The sequence below is a fragment of the Thunnus albacares genome, chromosome 21 (genome assembly GCF_914725855.1).
Source record: "Thunnus albacares chromosome 21, fThuAlb1.1, whole genome shotgun sequence".
Classification (NCBI taxonomy): domain Eukaryota; kingdom Metazoa; phylum Chordata; class Actinopteri; order Scombriformes; family Scombridae; genus Thunnus; species Thunnus albacares.
In genome coordinates, this window is record NC_058126.1 from 401,863 (window position 1) to 418,246 (window position 16,384).

A 16,384-nucleotide genomic window follows, 5' to 3' on the forward strand; every position below is an offset into this window, starting at 1 on the left:
CATGAAACGCGTTCACAATGTTCTGTTTTATTCAGTTTCAACAGGACTCAGAAGTCTGAAACAACAGGCTTGCATATTTGATCATTTCTTGATTTAAGCAGCTAAACTCCTTCTTCTCCTCAGAGTATCTCAACAAAGATCTATGACCTCATTAAAACTACCATCAACTTCTCTAAAAGGATGATCCTATAGTGTCTATCTAATATATATAATATATATATGCACACACATATAGCACATATTTTGGGTTGTTTTGGCTCGACAGTGTGAATTTCATACATTTAATAATGACCTAAGCTGATATGGGATGCATTACTCGGCAGCAACAATCAGTTCTGCCGTATAATGCTTCACTACTGAACACTCAGTAACGACACTTTAAATCAAAGTTTGATAGGAATCAAATGGTTTTATCAGCACATACTTTATCTGATCGACTTTGACAGAGTGAGTTTGACACCCTTCATTAATTTCTCCACATTTAAAAACTTAATTTTAGTGTAACTATCTGAAATCCTCTGCTTGAAAACACATTGACATTGAAGAGTTTACTCTGAGAAATATTGAGAGATTAATAAAGGAAACCATGTAAATTTCAGACCAGTCATATCAAGGAAATGCTCCTTGACTAAACATTCAAAAACTATAGACTTCAGATCATTTATCATCATTGATGAACCTGACAAAAAAACATTATATCGTTTTTAAACAGTACTTTGCCTCAAAAATCATCACAATGTCTGCTAGTTTTCCCTTCAGTTGTGCTGCTCCTGTGAGATGTGGGCAGGTAGAAGTTGGTATAACACCTGTTGCCAGAGCTGTTTCCTCTGTTGATTCTTGTTTGAGGACAGGATGTGGTTTCAGTTTTTGGAAACAGAGCATATTAGTGAACCGACTGATGCTGCCACAGACTGAAATGTTACGTTCTGATTGAAGGATGAAAACTTTCATCTTCTGACTTTCTGGATGGTAGTTATGTTAGTATACTAGTATCACCTGTGTCTGATGAGCAACATGAATTTTCTAGGTTAAACTCTTCCTTCAGTGAAGATCATATTTATATGAGTCTTCAGATTGTTATTAAGGGTTAAACTCTCAGTGTCAGACTGAAGCTGCTCCTCTTCCTGGAATGACGGTAAACCTGATAACTCCTCCCTCTGCTGCCTGCTCTTAAACACACGTCACCGAGCTCATCTCTGTCCTCATGTTTCCTGCTTCTCAATGAAATATGAATCATTTATGTAGTTTAGACTAAGCAGCAGTGAAATAAGAGGTTGTCAGACTCAGCGTCATCTGGAACAGCAACAACATTAAAATACAGTGTGTAAGCAGACATTTACACATCACTCATCCAACACTCTGAAAGGGGCCATTCAGCACTATTTATCTTGACTTCATTCAGAGTTTGAATTCAGGATTGTACATGTGTTTTTACACTGTGTTCTTGTTTTCGGCTGAAGTAAAGGATTACGTTTTTTCCATCGTTGCTTGTTCTTATCTGACTGGAGTCATTCACTGTGACCTTTGTCCTTTAATGATACTGAACAAAGGTTGAAGCTCAAATGATGCCATTAAACATTGTTACAGCCCAACTGTAATATGTTAAAGAACTTCTGTTGAAATCCTCTTTCTTATTATGTCAGAAAGTCTTCTTAATCATTGAAGTTGCAAAGAGGGTTTTATCAGCTAAACACTGTTTTCAAATTTCAAAAACTGCTCTCTACTAACTTTGCCACACGACTGAGTCTCTTTACTAACAAAGTCAGTAAAAACTTAACATTTACTGCCCCTGTTCCTAAAACCAATAAAGTCTGATAACTCCTCCCTCTGCTTTCTGTGCTCTTTCACATATCTTCCAGCTGACGGCTGTGAACAGCAGCAGCTGACCAGCGTCCTTCACTACAGATCAGCAGGTGAACCTGAACACAAGAATCAGAGTTTAGTTTTGGATCACAGCTCAGCTTTTATCTTTTGTGAGGAGGTGAAACTCTCAGACGTTCAGTGTCCCTGAGAAGTGAAAATGGCTCAGCAAGGAGTTCAGCTGGATGGAAGGAAGTTCTGCTGTTCGATCTGTCTGGATCTACTGAAGGATCCAGTGACTACTTCCTGTGGCCACAGCTACTGCATGACCTGTATTCAGACACACTGGGATAGAGAGGATCAGAGGAAGATCTACAGCTGTCCTCAGTGCAGACACAGCTTCATACCAAGGTCTGTCCTGCTGAAAAACACTATGTTAGCAGATTTAGTGGAGGAGCTGAAGAAGACTAGACGACAGACTACTCTAGTTGATCACTGCTATGCTGGACCTGGAGATGTGGCCTGTGATGTCTGCACTGGGAGGAAGCTGAAAGCCACCAAGTCCTGTCTGCAGTGTCTGGCCTCTTACTGTGAGCTCCACCTCCTGCTTCACTATGGAACCTTCCTAACACGCCAGCTGGTGGAAGCTGCAGCAGAAAGGACTGAGAGGCAGAGAGAGTTCGAGGTGAGTCAACAACAAATCCAGCAGAGAATCCAGGACAGAGAGAAAGATGTGAAGCTGCTTCAGCAGGAGGTGAAGGCCGTCAGTCGCTCTGCTGATAAAGCAGTGGAGGACAGTGAGAAGATCTTCACTGAGCTGATCCATCTCATCCAGAAAAGAAGCTCTGATGTGAAGCAGCAGATCAGATCCCAGCAGGAAACTGAAGTGAGTCGAGTCAAAGAGCTTCAGGAGAAGCTGGAACGGGAGATCACTGAGCTGAAGCAGTTCTCACACACAGAGGATCACAACCAGTTTCTACTCAACTACCCCTCACTGTCACAACTCAGTGCATCTACAGACTCATCCAGCATCAATATCCGTCCTCTGAGATACTTTGAGGATGTGACAGCAGCTGTGTCAAAGCTCAGAGATCAACTACAGGACATCCTGAGGGAGGAATGGATCGACATCTCACGTGCAGAGACTGAAATGGACATTTTACTGCCACAACCAGAACCCAAGACCAGAGCTGAGTTCTTACAATATTCATGTCAAATCACACTGGATCCAAACACAGCACACAGAGAGCTGGTGTTATACCAGGAAAACAAGAAAGTGAGATCTGTGAGAAACGAACAGTCATATCCTGATCATCCAGACAGGTTCACTGACCATCTTCAAGTCCTGAGTAGAGAGAGTCTGACTGGACGTTGTTACTAGGAGGTGGAGTGGACCAAGACAGGAGTTTCAATAGCAGTCACAGACAAGAATATCAGCAGAGAAGGATTTGAAAGTGACTTTACAGAATATGACAAGTCTTGGGCATTAGAATGTGAAAGCTATGGGTATGAATTCAAACATAACGGTATGAGCACTGACCTCACAGGTCCTGTTTCCTCCAGAGTAGGAGTGTACCTGGATCACACAGCAGGTATTCTGTCCTTCTACAGTGTCTCTGAAACCATGACTCTCCTCCACAGAGTCCAGACCACATTCACTCAGCCTCTCCATGCTGGAATATGTATGTCTTCTTACAATGATATATCCACAGCTAGGTTTTGTTAGTAGACTGGAGCAGTTAAATCACTAGATTGTGGTATAAAGTGTGGAGAAACAACGTTAAGTAAAATGTTTGTTGTTGATGACGTGGTCGATGTGGTATATATGTGCTTGTATATATGAATGGTTTGACAAATGAAGTTTGTTTATACAGGAAGGAAAATTGTACATTGTAGAAGCCTTTATTTTCATTCTGGGTATCAAATTTAAAGTTAAGAAAGGGATATAAATATTTGGGCTTTTATGTTGATGATCATATAGATTTTATCAAGGCAGATCAGCTGTCTCTGTCTGCAGGCAGGCCACCAGCGGGAGTTATTGGTAAAGTTAAATCAATCAGAGACATTGGTTTCCTTAGTCAAACAGTTTCAGGCGTGTGTTTATTTTTTGAGGGGGCATGGGTTCATCACATGGGTTAAGTGACGTGTATGACGTGTTGTAAATATGTGTTTGATGATCAGTTCTGTCAGCTGGAGATTTTGTATCTTTGAGGAAAAAAGTTTCTTAAAGTTAAACATGACGGTCAAATGAGATGTGGAGGAAACCAAAGCTGTGCACTTATATTGAATATTTCACAGAACATTACGTTTATTACAATTTATTAAAGAATTTGTTCTCAGATTAGAGCTGGTGTTTGTCTGGTGTGATCTCCAGGAAACAGAAAATAATTTGTTGTTGTTTTTAAGTTTCTTGAATTTTTGTTTGATGACAGAAAGGAAACAAGAGAGTTTGTGGATACGAACGACTCTCAGTGACTGACATGTTTGAAAAAGAGACTTTAAATCGTCACGATTTGGTGAAAGGAGGAGAGTTCAGGAAGAAAACCTTGTATCAGGAAGAGCTGGATGATTATTATGATTCTTTATGATTATATTGTTGTTATGTTCTTGTTGTTGTTGTGTTATTGTTGTTTGGTTGCTGCACAGCTGGAGGCTGTTGGACTGGAATCTCCTATGATCCCATGAAGGCAGGACACTCAGATAAATACATTCAGTCATTCATAGAGAGAAAGACGTCTGAACAGCAGATTTGTAGGAAGCTCAGAGAAGTTGTTGTTTTAAGATGAAGAGATATCACCGTGATTTATTGTTGTTTTTATATCACTGCATTTTGACTTTTAGTTAAACTGTTTCTGTCGAAGCTGTTTGCTTTTACATTCATTCAATAAAGTTTATAACCTGCAGTTAAAGTAAAAGCCTTTTAGTCATTTTTATATCAAAGTCCATCAGATCTCCTGCAACATTTTCATATTTGTCTCCTCCTACTGTATGCATGTGTCTGCTGTTTCAGGACGAATGTTGTAACGTAACGTGTAACGTGTTCTGTTTTTATTCCGTTTCATCAGGACTCATCTCCAGGATCAGAAGTCTGAAACAACAGGCTTGTATGTTTGATTGTTTCTTTGATTTAAGCAGCTAAAACATTGAGGCATCATCTTAGTTTTGGCTCTTTCTTCTTCTCCTCAGTGTCTCAGAGTGAAGATCAACACTGAGGAAAAAGAAAGAGTCATAGTTTAGAGTAAAAGTCAAAGGAAGCAGCAGTTTGACTGGTAGGCCGATCCTGTTGTTAACTCAACTCCTTCAGTGTGTAAATTCGCTGAGCTGGTAGTTTGTTGGTTTGGACAGCGGGTGGTGCTGCTGCATCAACAATGAGTTCAGACTCCACACTCTCATCACAGTGGGCTGCTGTTATAACTAAACTGTATTTTATTCAAGTTCTAGTTCTTGTTTAGACAAAATGAAACATCTCACAACTTTGTTCTTTTGTTGACTGAAAAAAGGAGTTTATGGTTTTTCAAAGTAAGTCATTCAGAGGAAGTATTGTTCTTATATATCAGTGTCTTAAGTCAAGTATTGTCTCAGCTCTAGTATCAAAACACTTCAAGTGACTGTAGAACAGAAACTGAAATGAAATGAAATCGGACATCAGCTCTGCTGCTACAAACAGATGAATGAAGGCTGATAATTAACTGCTCCAGTTTCACACTGATGGGAGATATTATTAGACTGAAATTAGAAGGTGTTACATTCACCTCTACAGGACATATAATACCTCACACCTGTTTGTCCAGCTGTGAGAACCAACACCTGTTAGTGCTGGAAGAAGAACTCAGATCCTTTAGTGAAATAAAATGATTTGAACATTTATTGAAAAATAACCATTTGGTGGAGCTGTTAACAACTCATAGACATCTGAAATGTGACCCCGACTACACTGTGGGTCGATGCAGTGAATATGTTTCACTACATGTTTTTACTGCTTCTGCTCACAGGTCAGTTCTCATCTGAAACTGTAATCTAAAAAGATTATATTTATTTATGATAAATATATGATGGAACTCAGGTGTAATGAACATTTTTCACTCATTCCAGTTCACAGTTGAATTATTAAAATCCACCTGCTTGTCCATTTTTCATCCATCAGTTAAGTGTTCTGGTGTGTAATGGATATTACAGCCTCAGGGGGGCGCTGGCAATGCTGCAGACTTGCATCTCGTCTCTAATATAGATTTCTGCTGGTTGGTGTTTTGTTTTTCTGTACAAATAAACAGTAAAACAAACGACCTGATTGGTCAGTCTGGTGACAGGAGGTCCTCCTCAGAGTTCACAGTGTGAGAGAATCTGCTGCTGACGGCAACACAACCAACCAGCTGACTGACTGACAGCAGCAACTGTGTGTGTGTGTGTGTGTGTGTGTGTGTGTGTGTGTGTGTGTGTGTGTGTTGGGGGCTGGTCAAAGGTGAGGTCTAGTTGTCTGTCAGTGCTCGGCCTCAAATAGAGTTTCCTCTCTCTCTTTTTCTGAACACAATCTTAACTTCATCGTGTTCACTTTACAGTCAGTCAGTCAGTCAGTGGATTCATCAATAAACTGATCAGTCAGTTAACAGAATACACCGAACAACCATCAACCAACATACAAACTCCAGGACTCTTTGATGAATCAAACCTCTGGATGGAGACTGAAGTTTCAACTGATAACATGTAAGAAACGATTTGTGTCTCCTGTTTTTCTACAACTGTGCTGCATTAATGATGAACTCCGTGTTCAGTAAACAGTTGTTGTTGTCAGCAGAGCTGGAAAGTAACTAAGTACAATACGAGAGTATTTCCATGTGATGCTATTTTATACTTCCACTCCACTACATTTATTTGACAGCTTTAGTTACTTTTCTTTGCATGTGTCACGTTTTAAATAATATCTGAAAATATACTGATATATTTACTAACATTAATATTCTCTTTTTATTGTTGCTCTGCATGCTTTTAATATATAAATGATCTCAATAACATTTTAAATCTTATATTATTTCACTTCTTTTAAATCTTATATTCTTTTTTAGAGTTTAACATCTGATGAAAAAAAGCACATTTGCAACAACAATAACAACAATAGTGATAATACCTTTATTCATATAGTACTTACAAAACAAGTAATAGTAAGTGTTTTACATAAGATTTAAAAGGACAATAAAAAGCTACTGTAACAATGAATAAAACATTATAATAAAATGATAAAATACAACAAAGAATAATAAAACCAATAGTAAAATCAATAAAAAGCAAGTCTAACATTGTGACCTAAAAGAAGACACTGTGTTAGCTTCTCTGATCAAGGAACAAGGTTTAAAACTGTCCCAGTTACATAAATGAATAACTCAATCACCCAGCATGCATTGCACAAAGGAAATACAGGACTCACCTCAGAAATCATAACAAACCTTTAAATTTGTTTAGTTTAATTAGCAAAAACATTCTGAAGCCACAGTTTCATTGTGATGCATATTCGTCATTTTTAGTATGAAATAGTAAAGTATGTTCCTTTCTTGTAAACTAATAGTATCTAGTGCATCCTGTGTGCAGTTATGTGTTTTGTAGAGCATGTTGTATGGACACAGTCATTGTTTAGTTGAAGGAATATGCAGGTGAGAGATGTTTGATCATTTACATCTCGTCGCTTTTATCTAAAGCGACTTACAATCAAGGCAAAACAGTCAAACATCAGTGACTCAAAAGAGCTGTGATATAGATTCAGGTGACACTTTATTTTACATCTTCTTTAATTTTACACTGATTTCCTGGAAATTTTCGGTACAAATTATTAGAAACAACTTCAAAAAAGTGTTAATTTGGTTTAGTTGGTCACTTTTTCTTTAACTGACATAAAAATACTACTTTAAAATCTCTATAACAACCACATTTACTGTTATACCAAATTACACAAACCTTTCAAAAAATGTCCTCAGGATTAACAGTTACACAGCAGCTACTTTTAGGAAATTATTAACAAAAATTTGGGAAAAAAAATGTTAATGTATAATTTGACACACAAACCTACACACTAAAACTAAATGTTTTATGTCAGTTAAAGAAATGTCAAAAGTCTACTTTACTAAGAAATTTTGAAAAAGAACAGCTACGTATGAACCCAAATAGCCTATTATGTCCTCACTGACTGAACCAACTTAACACTTTTCTGTTTTTTCTTGTAATTTGTACCAAACGTCCTAAAATTAGTCATTAAATATCTGCAAATTATTTATAAAAAATTACAGGAACTTAGTATAAAATTAGGGGACCTGTAAAATAAAGTGTTACCCAAATTCTCAAGTAGCTAACAAGGTTCAGGTGCAATAAGAAAGAGCTAGACAGAAGGTTTTCTTTTGGCAGGAGGAAGGGTTGAGATTAAATTGTAGTTTTCATTTCTGAGCCTACAGGAGAGACAACAGAGTCCTTCCTGCGAAGAGTCACGCCTGAAGACGAGGTCCTCATTTCAGAGCAGAGACACAACAGCTGTGTGTACGGTACAATAACATTAGACAGTAGACTAACATCTGTACAGTACAGTAAAATTAGACAGTAGACTAACATCTGTACAGTACAGTAACATCAGACAGTAGACTAACATCTGTACAGTACAGTAACATTAGACAGTAGACTAACATCTGTACAGCACAGTAACATCAGACAGTAGACTAACATCTGAACAGCACAGTAACATCAGACAGTAGACTAACATCTGTACAGTACAGTAACATCAGACAGTAGACTAACATCTGTACAGTACAGTAACATTAGACAGTAGAGTAACATCTGTACAGTACAGTAACATTAGACAGTAGAGTAACATCTGTACAGTATTACAGTATTACAGTAACATCGGACAGTAGAGTAACATCTGTACAACAGACTAACATCTGTACAGTACTATAACAGACAGTAGAGTAACATCTGTACAGTATTACAGTATTACAGTAACATCGGACAGTAGAGTAACATCTGTACAACAGACTAACATCTGTACAGTACTATAACAGACAGTAGAGTAACATCTGTACAGTATTATAACATCAGACAGTAGAGTAACATCTGGGCATCTGGACAGTGAAATAACATCCCAACATTAGATGGTAGAATAAATGTGGACGGTAGAATCCACCTGGATGGTCAAGTTGAATTCACTGTAAACACATGAATTTCCTCTAGATAGTAGAATCTTATCTGGACGGGTGGATTCGACATGGACAGTAGAATCCAGTAGAGTCTGGGCAGGAAAGTTCTGGTCATTCAAGATCTCAGTTTGGACTTCAGACGGAGTGATCCAATACAGAGAAGAGGAGCTGAAGGAGACACGAGAGGAAGAAGAGGACGAGAAGAGGCCACAGGAGGAGAGGAAGCAGGAGGCAGTGGGGGGAGGAGGGAGGGAAGGATGGGGGGAACAGTGTGTAAGGAGGAGGTGAAGGAGGAGAAGAGGAGGAGCGAGGACAGTCTGACGTCAGCGGACAGAATCCGACGGTACACCATCAAACAGTTCGGATACAACGTCCTGAGTCTGGCTCGCCGAGGACTGAAGGTACAGCAGCTCGTCCAGCAGGAGTACAACTAGAAGTAGTACTAGAAGTAGCAGCGGTACTAACAGAAGTAGGAATCACTGTAGCAGCAGGTCTAACCTTGGTCTCATCTTCTTCTTCTTGTCGTGCAGGAGGTCCCAGCTGAACTGTGGGAGCTGTTGGAATTAGAGAAGCTGAATTTGTCTCTCAACAATCTGAAGGTTCTTCCTCCTCAGCTGGCTCAGCTCACCAACCTGGTGGTCCTCAACCTATGGGGCAACCAGGTGAACCTCCCGCCTCCTGGGTTTCTTCTTGTTTCCTGCTTTGCTGCCTGCTGTTGCCTGTTTTTCACTTCTCCTCCAGTGTCAATCTATAAAACACAGTCGGCATAACAATATGAATGTATGAATAAAATGTCCAAATCTTTTTTGAGAAAGCAAAGGCATTAAAATAGATAAATAAGAAAACTGAAGAACCCCATCAAAATGAATAAATACAAGTCCTGCTCTCTTTATTTTAAGTGTTCATTTTTTCATCAAGAGGGAGCTTAATAGTCCATCTGACTCGACTCTCCAGAACACACAGAGATGGAAACAACAAAAATGTACAATTTTTCTTTCCTCATTACTGGAGATACTGGTAACACCTTATTTTACAGGTCACTCAATATTCTACTAATTTCCTGGAAAGTGTCAGAGTGGGAGCAGGTACTTAACTCTTAATTATGAGGACATTATCCAGAAAGAGTGGTGCCACTTGGTACAAATTAAAAAATGGGAAAAAGGTTACTTTGGTTGAGTTCTAGTTTCATATGTAGTTTTTACAACATTTTTTAGTTTTAGTTAAGTAGTTTCTGTGTAACTGTTCATTCTCACATAATTTGGTAGTACGTGAGAAATGCTCATTTACAAGAGAATATAATAATATTCCAATACTAATACAAACTAAGTATTTTCAGTCATTTATTAAGAATTTTTGCAAATTAACACCTAGAAACACAAATTATGATAAGATTGTACATATCAACTGAACCAACTCAACACTTTTTCCGTTTTTTCCTATAATTTACAATCACAAATTTCCAGGAATTTATCATAAAATTAAAGAAGCTGCAAAATAAAGCATTACCAAGATACTTTACAGAAGGATGAGCTTAACCAACAAAATGTGAAACTGAAATTTCCACTTTCTTACCAATTTTTTTTTTAACAAAACCACCTTCCCATCACAGTATATACTGATATAGCGCCCCTATGTCCTCATTACATTGAATACATTGATCCAAAATATTTGGTTCAAAGTTGTGTAATTTACATACAGTAATATTTTTTTTTCATTTATCACCTTTAATATAAAAAATAAATCTAGTGTTAATAGTTAGAACTTGTAAATGCAAATAATTATTTATTATCTGTGTGGTAAAGGAATGTCCTGCTACAGTTTCCTGTTTGTTATCTCAAATTAGTTTTTATAAATACTTGTTTTTTATGTAAATGCTGTTTTTTGTTAGCTTAAGTTGCATTAAAAATAATAAAAAATGCAAATGTTGTTACAGTTTTTCAGAAGAGTACTGGTACAGTGATTTAGTGCTGCCCTTCCATTAAGTATTCTTGGATCCTGCATTTCCCATAATGCAACTAAATAGTGTCTTTCATTAGAAACCCGAGCCTCGTAAACAGCCATGTTTTTAAAACTCCACAATTCCAGATAGTAACGCAGACTTTCTACACAAGGTGAGCTAAACTTGATGACATCACTATATCATTAGGGTTAATTTGTCAGAGTGTCACAATTGTGAAATAACCCTTTAAATCTCTCTTTAATGTCATGAGACTGAGGCAGCAGCAGAGTGTTTCCAGGCTGAGGTAAATGTCTGTCAGAGTGCCTGTGAGCAAGGCAGTGACGCCCCCAGCAGCTGCTCTGTCCTCTGGATAAATAAAGGTTATAATCTCCTCTCTAATCCACCAGGATCCAGTTTCTGTCCTTACTTCACCTTCCTCCTCCCTCCTTCAACCTTCAGTCTGAGAAACAACACCAGCAGGGTAAAATGCTGCTGGTGCCCCCTACAGGCCTCAGTGTTCATTACAGCCATTGTTTGTTTGTTTGTTTGTTGTGTGCAGCTGAGCAGCCTGCCGGCAGAGATCGGACAGCTGAGGAGACTCCGAGTTTTATTTGCTTACAGAAACAGACTGACTGAAGTTCCTGAAGAGTTGGGAGCCTGTACACAGCTGGAGGTACCGTTGGAAATACTTTTAATGCTATGAATACTTCTGCTGCTACTCACCGGTTCTGATTACATTATTTTCAGACTTTCAAAGTCAGACTTAAAGACTTCAGCGCAGTTTGTTCCTTTCCTCATATGTCTGACAGTATGTGTGTCTCTCAGGTGTTGAGTTTAGCCAACAACCAGCTGTCCTCGCTGCCTGCTTCTCTCTCCAACCTGACCAGACTGAGGAAACTCAACCTCAGTCACAACCTCATTGCTCACATCCCGGGCTGCGTCTACAACATGAAGGCTCTGGTACGTCAGGTTTCCACGCAGTGAGCGACTGGTTTGTGTGTCCACTCTCACCTCACTGATCTGTCCCTACAGGTGTTCCTACACCTGGCCTGTAACCGCCTGGAGAACCTGGCAGAGAACATCCAGGCTCTGGTGGAGCTCAAGATCCTCATTGTGGAGGGAAATAGCCTCCACTCTCTACCCAAGGCCATCTGCCACCTGACCAGGTAACATCACCTCACCAGGTAACACCACCTCATTAGGTAACTAACCCTACCTCACCAGATAACTCCACCTCACTAGGTAACACCATCTCACCAAGTAACCCCATCTCACCAGGTAACCCCATCTCACCAAGTAACCCCATCTCACCAAGTAACCCCATCTCACCAGCTAACACCACCTCACAAGGTAACACCATCTCACCAGCTAACACCACCTCACAAGGTAACACCACCTCACCAAGTAACTCCATCTCACCAGGTAACCCCATCTCACCAGCTAACACCACCTCAAAAGGTAACACCATCTCACCAGGTAACCCCATCCCATCAGGTAACACCATCTCACCAGCTAACACCACCTCACAAGGTAACACCACCTCACCAGCTAACACCATCTCACCAAGTAACTCCATCTCACCAGGTAACACCATCTCACCAAGTAACTCCATCTCACCAGGTAACCCCATCTCACCAGCTAACACCACCTCACAAGGTAACACTATCTCACCAGGTAACACCATCTCACAAGGTAACACCATCTCACCAGGTAACACCATCTCACCAAGTAACTCCATCTCACCAGGTAACACCATCTCACCAAGTAACTCCATCTCACCAGGTAACACCATCTCACCAGGTAACCCCATCCCATCAGGTAACACCATCTCACCAGGTAACACCATCTCACAAGGTAACACCATCTCACCAGGTAACCCCATCCCATCAGGTAACACCATCTCACCAGGTAACCCCATCTCACAAGGTAACACCATCTCACCAGGTAACCCCACCTCACCAGGTAACACCATCTCACAAGGTAACACCATCTCACCAGGTAACCCCATCCCATCAGGTAACACCATCTCACCAGGTAACCCCATCTCACAAGGTAACACCATCTCACCAGGTAACCCCACCTCACCAGGTAACACCATCTCACAAGGTAACACCATCTCACCAGGTAACACCATCTCACCAGGTAACACCATCTCACCAGGTAACCTCATCTCACTAGGTAACCCCACCTTACCAGGTAACACCATCTCACAAGGTAACACCACCTCACAAGGTAACCCCATCCCATCAGGTAACACCATCTCACCAGGTAACCCCATCTCACAAGGTAACACCATCTCACCAGGTAACCCCACCTCACCAGGTAACACCATCTCACAAGGTAACACCATCTCACCAGGTAACACCATCTCACCAGGTAACCCCACCTTACCAGGTAACACCATCTCACAAGGTAACACCACCTCACAAGGTAACACCATCTCACCAGGTAACCCCATCTCACCAGGTAACTCCATCTCACCAGGTAACCCCACCTTACCAGGTAACCCAATCTCACCAGGTAACCCCACCTTACCAGGTAACACCATCTCACAAGGTAACACCATCTCACCAGGTAACCCCATCTCACCAGGTAACACCATCTCACCAGGTAACCTCATCTCACCAGGTAACTCCATCTCACCAGGTAACCCCACCTTACCAGGTAACACCATCTCACAAGGTAACACCACCTCACAAGGTAACACCATCTCACAAGGTAACACCATCTCACCAGGTAACCCCATCTCACCAGGTAACACCATCTCACCAGGTAACCCCATCTCACCAGGTAACACCATCTCACCAGGTAACACCATCTCACCAGGTAACCTCATCTCACCAGGTAACCCCACCTTACCAGGTAACCTCATCTCACCAGGTAACCCCACCTTACCAGGTAACCCAATCTCACCAGGTAACCCCAACAGATACACATGCCCTGAGGTAATCTACTTTTTTCAACATTTTGAACATGTGTTATTACCTGTAATTAATTCATTCAATATGATCACTGCATCACATCTTGATTTGATTGATGTGATTGATTGATCTCTTTCAGGTTGGAGCTGCTGAATCTGGACTTTAATGATATTAAGGATGTTCCACAGGTAAAGATTTACAGACCAGCTGCAGTGACACTTTTCAAACATTAATAAATCTGTTAACTGTTGAAGTCAGATTAGTGATTTATGAACAGCTGAACAGGTGATGAACAGGTGATAAACAGGTGATGAACAGGTGATAAACAGGTGATGAACAGGTGATGAACAGGTGATGAACAGGTGATGAGCAGGTGATGAACAGGTGATGAACAGGTGATGAGCAGGTGATGAACAGGTAATGAGCAGGTGATGAGCAGGTGATAAACAGGTGATAAACAGGTGATAAACAGGTGATGAACAGGTGATAAACAGGAGTGGAACAGGTGATAAACAGGTGATGAGCAGGTGATAAACAGGTAATAAACAGGTGTGGAACAGGTGATGAGCAGGTGATGAGCAGGTGATAAACAGGTGATAAACAGGTGATGAACAGGTGATAAACAGGTAATAAACAGGTGTGGAACAGGTGATGAGCAGGTGATGAGCAAGTGATGAACAGGTGTGGAACAGGTGTGGAACAGGTGATGAACAGGTGATAAACAGGTGTGGAACAGGTGTGGAACAGGTGATGAACAGGTGTGGAACAGGTGTGGAACAGGTGATGAACAGGTGTGGAACAGGTGTGGAACAGGTGATGAACAGGTGATAAACAGGTGTGGAACAGGTGTGGAACAGGTGTGGAACAGGTGATGAACAGGTGATAAACAGGTGATGAACAGGTGATAAACAGATGTGGAACAGGTGATAAACAGGTGATGAACAGGTGATAAACAGGTGATGAACAGGTGATGCTGATAACAGTGATGATGTGTTCAGGAGATGCACCAGTTGTCCCGGCTGGAGAAGCTGGCCTGCCATCCTCTGGATAAAGGACTCCACATTGTCCACAACCCGCTGCTGAAGCCTGTGAAGGAGGTGCTGGAGGGGGGGCTGAGCGCCCTCTTCAACTACCTGAGAGCTGTGTAGAGGCAGGGGCGGTGCTTTCCAACTACCTTTGAGCTCCTTAGAGGTGGGGGCGGTGCTTTCCAACTACCTTTGAGCTGCTTAGAGGTGGGGGCGGGGCTTTGAACTACCTTTGAGCTTGCTAGAGGTGGGGGCGGGGCTTTTAAACAGCTGAGAGCCCTTGAGAGGTGGTGGCGGGGCCTTTTAACTACCTGAAAGCTCATTGGAGGTGGGGGGCAGGCTTTTGAACTACCTGAGAGCGTGTTAGAGGTAGACCAGACTTTTTAACTACCTGAGTACTCATTAGAGGTGGGGCTGTGCTTTTTGACCACCTAGGAGCTGGTTAGAGATGTGGTCTGGGCTTTTTAATTCCTGGGGGGCTGAAACTACCTCAAAAAGATAGAATAGATAGATATTAGAGAAATATTTATGTAATGATGATGAAGACGATGCAGAATTCTGTATTTTTTTTAATTCTAATCTTGTGTTTGTGTGAATGAGACAGATTTGGTTTATATAATAAACAGTGACATCATCATACATGTTTCTGTTATGATTTATTTAATACAAACACAAAGCAGATGAACCATCAGTGTGCTTTCATAGCTCCTGCAGGTCTGAAAACCTTTAGAAATACACTAAATGTGTGTGGACACCTGAACATTACCTCCACATGTGATTGTGACTCATTCTCACAATTTCAGACTGTCCTCCACATGTTGCAACGTAGCTGCCAGGATTTGTCCCAGTAGTAAGATGTTGGACGTGGCTGAGGTCAAGTTCTTACACCCACACTGGGAGAACTATTTCTTCATGGAGTTGGCTTTGTGTCATGTTGAAACAGGAAGGATAAACACAAACTGTAACCCAGAACAACCAGGACACACAGATCCAGAACAAAAGGACACAAACGTATGTAAAGTATATACAGGTTTGTCCAGTGGTGGAAAACTAACTACATTTACTCAAGTACTGTAGTACAGTTAGAGGTACTTGTACTTTACTTGAGTATTTCCATGTGATGCTACTTTCTACATTTCAGAGGGAAATATTGTACTTTCTACTCCACTACATTTATTTGACAGCTTTAGTTACTTTTCAGATGAAGATTTGACACAATGGATAATATAACAAGCTTTTAAAATACAACACATTGTTAAAGATGAAACCAGTGGTTTCCAACCTTTTTGTCTTTTGACGTCTTACAAAAAGCAGTGTGTAGTCGGGGTCACATTTCACATGTCTATGAGTTGTTAACAGCTCCACCAAATAGTGATTTTTCCCTCTAAACTTCTCACATGCTTTCATTTCAATAAATGTTCAAATGATCCAATATTTCAGCAAAAATCAAAGATTAGAGAAAAAGTCCAAAAACTGAAAACAGATTTGTGTATCAGAACTTTGTTTTTTCTTCTTTCCTCTCCCATTAAT

At 40.5% G+C, this 16,384-nt stretch overlaps 1 protein-coding gene and 1 pseudogene across 1 annotated transcript; both read left to right on the forward strand.

The window, feature by feature from the left end:
* Positions 1-421: 421 nt before the first annotated feature.
* On the forward strand, positions 422-4,914 carry LOC122972980 (annotated as a pseudogene).
* A 4,290-nt stretch (positions 4,915-9,204) lies between these two features.
* LOC122972272 (leucine-rich repeat-containing protein 30-like) lies at positions 9,205-15,339 on the forward strand. The gene is made up of 7 exons (XM_044339268.1): positions 9,205-9,370; positions 9,500-9,631; positions 11,468-11,581; positions 11,734-11,868; positions 11,941-12,074; positions 13,969-14,017; positions 14,828-15,339. Exons 1-7 carry the CDS (start codon positions 9,227-9,229, stop codon positions 14,975-14,977), a joined length of 858 nt encoding a protein of 285 aa, XP_044195203.1. The 5' UTR covers positions 9,205-9,226; the 3' UTR covers positions 14,978-15,339.
* Positions 15,340-16,384: the final 1,045 nt, after the last annotated feature.

Bases quoted from the DNA above. Each gene is read 5' to 3' on its own strand.
- LOC122972272 (XM_044339268.1), top strand. From the start codon at position 9,227: ATGGGGGGAACAGTGTGTAAGGAGGAGGTGAAGGAGGAGAAGAGGAGG. The intron at 9,632-11,467 runs GTGAACCTCCCG...TGTTGTGTGCAG, and splicing joins TCAACCTATGGGGCAACCAG to CTGAGCAGCCTGCCGGCAGA. The intron at 11,582-11,733 runs GTACCGTTGGAA...TGTGTCTCTCAG, and splicing joins GAGCCTGTACACAGCTGGAG to GTGTTGAGTTTAGCCAACAA.